The sequence below is a fragment of the Pseudopipra pipra genome, chromosome 3 (genome assembly GCF_036250125.1).
Source record: "Pseudopipra pipra isolate bDixPip1 chromosome 3, bDixPip1.hap1, whole genome shotgun sequence".
NCBI classification, from domain to species: Eukaryota; Metazoa; Chordata; class Aves; order Passeriformes; family Pipridae; genus Pseudopipra; species Pseudopipra pipra.
The window spans coordinates 26,283,414-26,293,481 of record NC_087551.1 but is presented as its reverse complement, the minus strand read 5'-3'; the positions used below and the strand labels follow the sequence as shown (position 1 = coordinate 26,293,481).

The 10,068-nt window shown below is 37.2% G+C and overlaps 1 protein-coding gene across 1 annotated transcript in view; it reads right to left on the bottom strand.

Moving 5' to 3' along the window:
* Window positions 1–4,589: 4,589 nt before the first annotated feature.
* Window positions 4,590–10,068, bottom strand: part of PLEKHH2 (pleckstrin homology, MyTH4 and FERM domain containing H2) — a 53,304-nt gene continuing 47,825 nt past the window's right edge. The window contains exons 27-30 of the mRNA XM_064648364.1: window positions 9,732–9,861; window positions 8,754–8,840; window positions 6,945–7,082; window positions 4,590–5,673 (exon numbers count right to left, since the gene is read on the bottom strand). Coding sequence (XP_064504434.1) covers window positions 5,491–5,673; window positions 6,945–7,082; window positions 8,754–8,840; window positions 9,732–9,861 — 538 coding nt within the window. The 3' untranslated portion in view covers window positions 4,590–5,490. The remainder of the gene's footprint in view (window positions 5,674–6,944; window positions 7,083–8,753; window positions 8,841–9,731; window positions 9,862–10,068) is intronic.

Below are 10,068 nucleotides of genomic sequence, written 5' to 3'. Positions count from 1 at the left end.
CCCCGGCGCTGTGCTCGCCCCGGCTGCTTCTGCTTGCAGGGTTCCCTCGCCTCTCCGCCGGACCCAGGGTGAGCGCCGGGGCCTCAGGAAGCTTCGACTGTAGCATTTCTTGTGAAGGGGCAAAATACTCCAGCTATGGAGGAAACCAGGGATGAGTAAACAAGTCATAAATGAGTCTTATCTGACTTCAACCTTAAGCACTGGCTCTTGATGAACTATTCATGGTCCCTAAGTGAGATTTGTTAGCAGTGGAGGGAACGAAACGAGACCTGAGTAGTTCCCTTATACAGAACTGCTGTATAAGAAGGTGTATTTATGTTAGAATAATTATTGTGTAATTATTTTATTGTCCAGCGGAGGGCAGCGAGGGTGATTGGGAGACTGGAGCATCTCACTTCGGAGGAAAGGCTGAGGGAGCTGGGCCTGTTCAGCCTCCAGAAGAGATGATTGAGATGGGACCCCATCAATGTCTGTAAGTATATGAAGTGGGAGTGCCAAAGGATGGAACCAAGCCCTTCTCGGTGCTGCTGAACAGTAGGACATGAGGCAATGGGCAGAAACAGATGCATAGGAGTATAGGGAAGATCCATCGGAGTATGAGGAAGAACTTCTTTACTGTGCAACTCACCGTGCACTGGAACAGATTGCCCACAGAGATTGTGGAGTCTCCCTCACTGGAGATATTCAACAACTGTCTGGATGCAATCCTGTGCCATATGCTCCAGGATGACCCTGCTTGAGCAGGAAGGTTGGACCAGATGACCCACTGTGGTCCCTTCCAGCCCTAGCCATTCTGGGATTCTGTGATTTTGTAGTTACTGAGGCATACAAAGTAAGATGCTGTAACAAACAGGGGCTAGATTAATTCAAGCAAGATCTATCAAAAATCAAGTCCAAAAATCATGTTAGGCTTGGGTCAGAAAGCAGCATTTAAAGGGTGCAGTAAAACAGCAGGATGACTCTGAATATGAAAGAGGTATAGGATGTCCTACATCAGGGAAGTGACCCCAAAATCCAGGACAACAATTACAGCTACCTTCTGTAGCTGAGTAGCTGCTTTGTGTCTTGAGAGAGTGGAGACAGAAAAGCGTAAATGAAATAATTTGATCTGTTTGATCAATGCAAGGAAAGTGGACTCATTCATACTGATTAACACAGATTTAATTTTAACTGTTCCTTCTTCCCTACCCAAAGAAGGCTGATACTTCTACTGACCTAAGTAAAGCCCATTCTGTACATAAGATTTTTTTTTTTCTAAATTTAGCTTGCATAATCACTCAGTTTCAGTTCCAGAAGCATTTGTATGGCTGCTTTTGTCTGGTTTTATTTACTTCCAGGTTTTTACATGCATCTTCTAAAGAATTTGCTAGCCTCCTATGGAAATCACTGTCTTGCTAATTAAAATCCAGAAACTTCATTGGTCAATGTTGTACAGCGCAGGTCATGCTGATGCCTTTCTAAGTGCATTTCTTTCATCAATTTCAGTTCAACAGAACACTTCTGGTATCTTGGTATATATATGAAGCCAATGCTGATCTATAATCAGCAGCTAGATGTAGCAAAAACCCTGGACAAAGCTGGTCTTGCTCTGCCAAAGATAGCAAAACTATGGTAGGAATCACTCCTGGCACTATAACCTAGGCAGGTATTACTGCAATAGCAAGAGTATAAGATTAAAAAGCAAAGTATTTTTGCAGTGATTTACTCACTGATAAGAGATGGCAAATCTGGAAGATGCTGCAGTACAGATTTGAGCTGGGAAGCACAAAGCAAGGGTGTACGGTTATTAAGTGTACTGAAGCCCAAATAAATTAGAAACTGTAAAAAAAAGGGAACAAAACCCAAAAAACTTCTTCTTCCTAATTCATTATTACTGAGTTACTAATCACCTTAGTTAAAGTTAACTCAAACTAATGGATTGCACTACACTGTATGGACTATTAAAGCTCTACCTAAAGCTTTAAGGGCTGAATTCCTTTATGCAAGAATGACTTCTTTCCTTCAGGAAAAATTAAAACCTATAAAAACTGTGGTAGTCTGACAAGGGATTCCAACAGCAACACCAGCCTTCTGTTATAGGGAAATATAGGCTTCTGTTTGAAAAAAAACCCCTTAAATCCAAAATAACAAAGAACAATAATGTTGTGGATTGTATTAAAAACTCAAAGTTTTATCATTTGCCTGCTGTACTACAGGCATTTTAGAAATGAGCAGTTCTCTTACACTGCTGCTCAAAATTGAGAAGGCAAAGTGAAGTTCAAGTAATACATTAATTTACACTGAATTCTAAATATTAACTTCTGACTGCTAGTTCAAAGCAAGCACAAAAGGTGTTCTTAAATTCATGACAGAAGGTGAAGTCTCCTTGCATGTGGTAACATATTAATCTCACCATGACAATATTTTTAAAACCTAGGTTCTGCAAGCCTTGAGAATGGGAAGTTCTTCAGCATCAGTCCCAGAAGTCCCTGCTCATTTGGCAGCTCCCATAGTATCAGCACTGCTGAAGATTAGGAGGTGAGAAAGGTCTAGTTCCTACCTGGGCTTTAGTCATGGGTTAGGTAGCACAGTATGAATTGTTCTGGTAGAGGCTCAAGGTTAAGACTGAGATGTGGATTAGTCATAAGGCTTGGGCTGGGTGGGGAAGGCAGATTATCTGCCTGGGCTCTGGAATTTTCAATTTAGCTGTCTTGTGTTGTGTGGTAGCTCTGGAGCTCGATTAATATGGAGCAAGTCCTCTGAGATATGCATAGCTGTGTTTGGAAATGTACCTGCATGTGTAAGAGACTCCACCTGCTGATTCTGTGAAGGGAAGTGTCTGCTTGAGGTTACTATCACTACAGAAACCTCACTCTTGCTAATCAAAATCATGGAAGAAGCTCCATTGTTTAAGGTGGTGTTGTGACGGTAACTGTGATTCTGAGTGCATTTATTTCATAAAAATTAACACAGCATTTCTGCTAATGTGGCTGTATGGGATTAATGGTGACCTAAAATGAGCAGTTAGTAGTAGTAAGTCTGGAAAGCACTGCCATAAAAAGGGAAACTAATGCATGAATTGTTTCTGCAGCAGCGAGACCTGAACACTAAAAAGCAGTGTCTAGAGTTACCTATCCAGAGGGAGGCAGGAAGGTCATACTCTGCTTCATAGATTGTATGCTGCTTTATAAAACAACTGTTTGTAAGGCTCTGATAATGAAAGCTGTTTAAAAAACTCGATTCTGCAGATCAGCTGTTTGTATTGTATATCATGTTGTCTCCAAGTTTAACAAAGATTTTAAACACTATATGACAAACTCACTACCAAAATGCTCCACTTTTTTTGCCTTCTAATAACAGAACCACAATAATTTGAAACTGGACAACTAGGAAAGAATTACTAGTTGGAGTGTTCTAGGTTATCATAATTTCACGATGACATGAAGGCTTTTGTGTTTGTAAACTGAAGTTTCTAGTCATCATACTTGAGACACTTTAGTAGCATCTGTTTGAATTTGTAAACACCCTGCCAACCTCAAATCTGGAATGTAACTATTCTGCTGATTGCAAAGGGGTGTTAATTCCTAAATGAATTTCACCATGCTATCACTTCACATAGGGTGCAACACAAAAAGATGATGCTGTTGGTGCCAAGGTCTCCTGTAGCTCCCAATATGCTTCCCTTGAGGATGGCAGGAGACTGGCTGCCTATGAGGAGGTAAACCTCCTGCTGCTGGCCCTTCCTCAGTCAAAGAGAAGGGTCTAGTGCTACAACTACCACCAAGGGATGGAAGTTACCAGGAAGTTCTTTCCACCTTGCAAATGTGAAAGCATCTAGATAAGTAGGTGTGTTATTTCGCTGTAATTTTCAAGACAAAGCGTTGGCCCACGGTACCATTCAGGGAGTGGTGTCTGAGCCCTGTGGACTGAAGTAGCTGTGGCAAGAACTTCAAAAGCTTTCTGAAGAAATGTATTTATCAAGTCAGCTTGCCTGTTTGCCTTTCCACTTAAGACCATGTTCTCTTCATGGCCTGTATCTCCCTTCCAGTCTATTTTAATTCTTTGGGAGGATACTCCCTACCTTTCACAGAGGGCAAACAGCTGGAAATTCCTTTTCTCTCACTATGAGTATGTGTATATCTGAAATGTTTAAATATCATAAACCAGAGATTTTCAATTGTGAAATTACTCCAGTTTTAAGTAATAATAATTAAAAAAATCAAACAAAAAATGAGGGCTGGCAATAAGGGATTAATGATCCATGATTATTAGCATGAGCAGAAGTGGAAACTGTAAAATCTATATAAATCAGTGATTTATGTTGAATACCTTCTTTATGGCTGAACCTAAATTATCTATTGGATTATGCTGCTGATCCATTTCAGAGCCTGTAGAAGTAGTTTATTTGCATGGAAATGAAAATGACAAGACAGGAAGAAAAAAAACCTGGGTGTAATTTCTATACACTTGACCCTATGTAGCACTGAGGCCTGCACCTGAAAAAGGCAACTGGAAAGTGCTCCCAGGTCCAATAGTGCAGATGCAGCATTATGTCTTCAGTGTGCAAGAACATTATATTTGTATTATAATATGAAATGTATAAATACAAATTAAAAACAAAAACCATGACTTTTACAAAATAATATTATGACTCAATGTATATACATTAAACATATTATACATGGATTTTATATGTCTCCAAGTTTACTCACAACAGTTCGAGCAATGGTTTTCTGTGTTATTCTTGTGTTTTGAATTGTGAGTCATTCTTGCCATCTGCATTATATTATTATTCTGGATTAAAGAAATTAGCTACAGGATCTTGTTTAACAAAACTATACTAAAAAACAGTGCCCTTACAATTTAGATTTTTTCAAAAGGCTGGAGCAGAGAGGGTTTATTTAGAAAGTGACCAGACCAAGGCTGAAGATTTGCCAAGTAAAATAGCTGTATAACAAAGCCTAGAGTGTATCATGAGAATACTCTTTTTTGTAATTGTTACACGATGTGCTTATGCTTGGGGTTTTTTTAGAGGAGAAACAATTACACACAATTCGTTCTTTTTAGTCCCGTGGTCCTTGTATTGCAAATAAAAATAGTTCTGGAAGTGGAAATTGTTTTGTATTTGACTGTTCTTTTAAACAAAATTCCTTTTCAAAATGAAGGTTATACAACTGGTATAATTTTGAAAAATAGAGATGAACAGGTGAAGAGAGTTGAAGAGAGTTTGGTCCCTGAGTATATATCTGGAAAAATCTATTAAAATCTAGACAATTGTGTACACAAGTGACCACCAGTAAAGCATAATCCTTAAAGTGGCTCATCATCATTCCAGTTCAGGCCAGGGCTTTAATTAAAGGGCTACTCCTGTTACATGCCTCTGAAATGAATATAAACCTGTCCACCTTTCTTTTGTTTATGGACCTGCTTATGCTCTCTGTCTTGTACATCAGAAGGTTTTCTATCAGTGTAGAAACCCTCTAATGAAGATTATCATGATACATAATCCTTTCATAACAAAGTGGGACATTTAGTTGGTCTGTTGATTGCAAGAAGTGGCTGACTCCCCATTTCCTTGAGTTTCTGTCCACTTTGAGGTGCCAGTAATGCTGGAGCAGAGAGGTGATGAGCAGCTCCTTTCAGCTGATGAAAGTTGTTAATGTAGCTGGCAATCAGTAGAGTGATCTCAAGAATCTATAACAGGAACATACAAAACTCTTTGAAAAATAGTGATGTGTTTTGACTGCAGAAAAAATAGCTAACTTTTTAGCAAGTGACAATCACCATCAACTGGAAAAGTACTTGTACTTTACAAATTAATGATGGGGAGAGAGGAGATACCTAATAAAGCTTTTTTCTACTGCTCCTTGCAAATAATGTAATGTTATTCCCATCACTACATATCAAAGATACTTTGTCTCCCACAGTCTTAAATGATTCAGAGAGATGGCTTCTTTCACTTTGAGAGAGATTTTGAAGTCCAAAATGATGACACTCCGAGAAAAAGCTTTCACAACATGGTCCCTCAGTTTTGCCAGAAAATCTCCAGTGCTCAGAGAAGTCAAGATGCAGGGTAGATAAAAGGAATAAAGACTTTCCAGAGCTTTTTATCCTATTTTCTCTTTGTGATCCATACAAACCTTGATGAGACACTGAGCAGGCTGCCCAGAGAAGCTGTGGATGCCCCACCCCTGGAACTGTTCAAGGCCAACTTGGATGGGGCTTTGAGCAACCTGGGCTATTGGAAGGTGTCCCTGTCCATGTTAGGAAAGGGCAGAAGTAGGTAATCTTTAAGGTTCCTTCCAACCCAAACCATTCTGTGATTCTGTAACAGCACAATCCGAGGGAAACTTGAACAGATGTATTTTACTACACTTATTTATGAAAACACAGCTGTGTTTTGACCCCAATTTATATGTGGAATCTTTTATTCTGTTTCACAAATTGTTCTGACTAACAGCAAAATCTTTTTTTTTTTTAAAGAAATGTAGTCAATCTTATCAGGGAAGGAGAGACTCTAGATTTAAAAAGCATGAAAATTTCTTTTTGTGAAAGGTAAAAATATCCTCGGATTTTTCACAAGACTGATTTTTCAGATGGTGTGTTCTACAATTTCACTGCAGAACACAAACATACTTTTAAAAAAATTATCTCTGGTGCCGATCAAGCAAACAGACTAGGTTTTAGGTACTGCATATAATTTCTGTCCTTAATACCCTTCTTTGTCCTTCTATGAAAAATCTGCAATGTTACAGAAATGGACATGAAAAGAAACACATTGGTATTGCCACAGTTAGCTCTTACATTACTAATTGTTTTGCACTTTAAAGTCATCTAACAAAAGTCAATAATCTGACAATGCTAGGATTAAAGAAGGTGTTTCATCTTTCACATCTGTTAAGGATTACCCACTAGAGATAGGACAAAAGCAGATGGTGGGAAACTGTTTCAGGTAATATACCAACCTTTGTTTTTGTCATGGCAAAAAGGTGTTTTTCAGTTGTTCTGTCCTTTGTCTGAGCGTTGTTAACAACCAACATAAAATCATCTTGGTAGCCTCCAAAAGTCATCAGGCTCTTATATGAATATGTAACCGTTAATCGCTTAAAAAAGAAAATCCCCAAAACAAAACACAAAGCTATTAAGCAGGACAGTGCAAGAAAAACAGATTATGACAAATTTTTCTTTTAAAAAATATAATTATACATGTATTTTTCAATGGCATTAGCCTCTTATGAGTCTTGAAATTAACTGAATTTTGGGATAGCTTCATTCAGACCTTCATGATGAGAAATTCTCATTGCAGTTTGACCTCTGTTTCTATTCCAAATTAATCAGATCAAAGATACAAGCAGGTTTGAACTCAGGTCTGTAATTCCATTTAAACGAGTCCTGACTGACTTTGAGAGAAGTTAATTTTAGCAATTCCATTTGAAATTGAAGCAGTGTCTAAATAAATAGCAGAGTATGAGACATCTAAAAGAATTTAATTCCAGGACTTCTTTTTGTGCAGCAATATGTAGTTTGCATACACACAAATTAAATTCTCTTCTCTTTTTTCAACATCCCTGATGAAAAATAAATGCTCTTCAAGGCTCCTCAGTTTTCCATGCCTTGGTTGTTACTGTTCAGTGTTTAAAACCACACTAGTGGCCTTCAAGTTAAGATTAACATTTAATTTATCATTACAACTCATATTAATTTGCTGCAGATGTTCACATTTAAAATTCATTGTCAGACAGTATTTTTACAATAACTGACAATGTCCTTTGGTTAATAAACCCCCTTTTGCCCTAATTTTGAAATAGTATTTTCTCTACCCCTTGCAACATCATTTCTGATAGCCCTGATCCTTCCTACAGAAAATCAGAATAACCCCTGGAAACTGAGGGTTTCTTGAACTACAAGTAAGGCCTGCTGATACTGTAAACTGGCAGTGCTCTACAGAAAGGAGTAGATAGTGTTTGTAGGGCTTTCTGCAGTCTAATGCAAACTCATTTTGCTTATTCCCTATAGAGAGCTGCTGTTTGCTCTCCTCATATTCTTCGTTTTATTATTTATTTAACTGCAAAGAAATGTAATGAAAAGGCCTCTATCAGTACAATTATAAAGCTGAGATTTTAATTTTCTGATATTCAATATTAGCACTTGCTAATAGCACCATGCCATTCTGTTTCTTTGCAGGATATAAATGGAAGCAGGGATCTTCTCAGGCACTGCTTTTTTTCACTGATTACCGTTTTTTGCAAAAACTTGTATTGCAAATCAAAGAAAAATCAGAAAAATCAGAGCCAAAAATGACATAATTAAATGACACTGGGTTTTATTACCTACTATTAAACAAAAATAATACAATGAAAATAACAATCTTTTAAAGTAACTGCTCTTTGCAGAGTCTATGTATTATGAATAATATTGGAAAATGAAGTCTCCAGGAAAAGAAAATTAATGTTATTGTAAGAACTGTAACTATGGATCTCCTGACATCTGAATGATTAAAACATTAACATTTCATTAAATTATATAAAAACTGTATCTGATAAACAAAAATAAATTCTGTGCAAATAATTCATTACTTATTTCTATTGTTAGTGCTATTATAATGATGATAACATTACAGCATTTTGAAAGGAAGGAATTTTTGCTTTAAGAGAAAGACTAGATAACTTAGCATGGAAGGCTAATGCCATCTTTTATGTAGTATGCTGGTGAATCTCCCTATATACTCTACTAAAATCTACTTTGACCAAAATTAAAACAGAAATTTCACTTACCATAGAACTGTAATCCAGGATGCTTATGCCATCCTCATGTACAGCAAACCATATGAAGGACTTGTCATCTGAGGACATTGACAGAGGCTACAAAGAGAAACGTTCTTTAATTACTATTTCAAAATGAACCAATGTGTGTGTAATTATTAACTCTCATCTATTATAGACCTCTCTCCATCCACAGATCTTACATCAGTTCCCTCTCAGTGTAAATTTCAGAAAAGAAACTGAAACAGCTGCCCAAAGCCCTGTAGGCAGCCAGTGGCAGAATTATGAACTCAACCTAATACTCTTGAAGCCTCCCCTGGTGCTCAGACCAATAAAATGTATAGTCTCTTTGCTAAAGTAAAAGGCAGGTGTTAACGTTTTTTCATTAGCTCATATGTGTACATAAACAAAGAACGGAGTGCTGATAAGCAATTTTATATACATATACATATATATATAATAGATACAATGGGATTACCTAATAAAACATAAGGCATGAGGTGACAGTTCTGTTTAACACAGATGTCACTTGAATCAAGAGAATTAAGATACTCTTAAGGTTTAAGAGAAATTGAGAGAGGCCAGGACAGAAGGGAGTGCTCTAAATACCCTTAACAACACTCAGTGCTTCTGCAAGGTTCAGCTTTCGTAGCCAGTTAATGACATCTTTTCAATGTTCTACCAGTTATGAGGTAAAAAAGTCCAACATTAAAAAGCTATCTCAAGCTAAGATATAAGGAAATTGAATGATACTACCTAGATTAATAATGTCAAACAAGCAATAAGTGTATTGGAAAGTTACTATTACGGTATACTTAGTACTACAGCTATTATATTTCACCAGTATATGACTTAAACAAATTAGTAATTTCACAAGAGATCCAATCACCTCAGATACAACACAATTGTTTTCAACAAAAAGGTGTTACTATTTGCAAATTATATTTATTTTTAGAACCCCCACCACTCGAACTCAGTAAAGTTTCTTACTTTTGCTGCAAACAGTTTGGCACCAAAGAAAGACCATTTCCTGGCTACAGTGAGATAAATGCGCACACAGTCTGCAGCAGTGTGCCCCCGGAGAGCCATCCATCTTGTAGACAATCGCTGACAAAGCTGTCTGTTGAAATGAAGTATGTAATTTAGTTATTGAAAGGAATTTAAATGCTTCCCCATAGCGAGTTTAATGAGCAAAAAAATAACGCATTTGTTAAAATGATAATTTAAGTTAATACAACAACTATCACTTATACAGTATTAAATAAATCCAAAGTGTCATTTAATATTTTAATGCACATGAACGTTATGAAGTATCTTCTAATTTCTG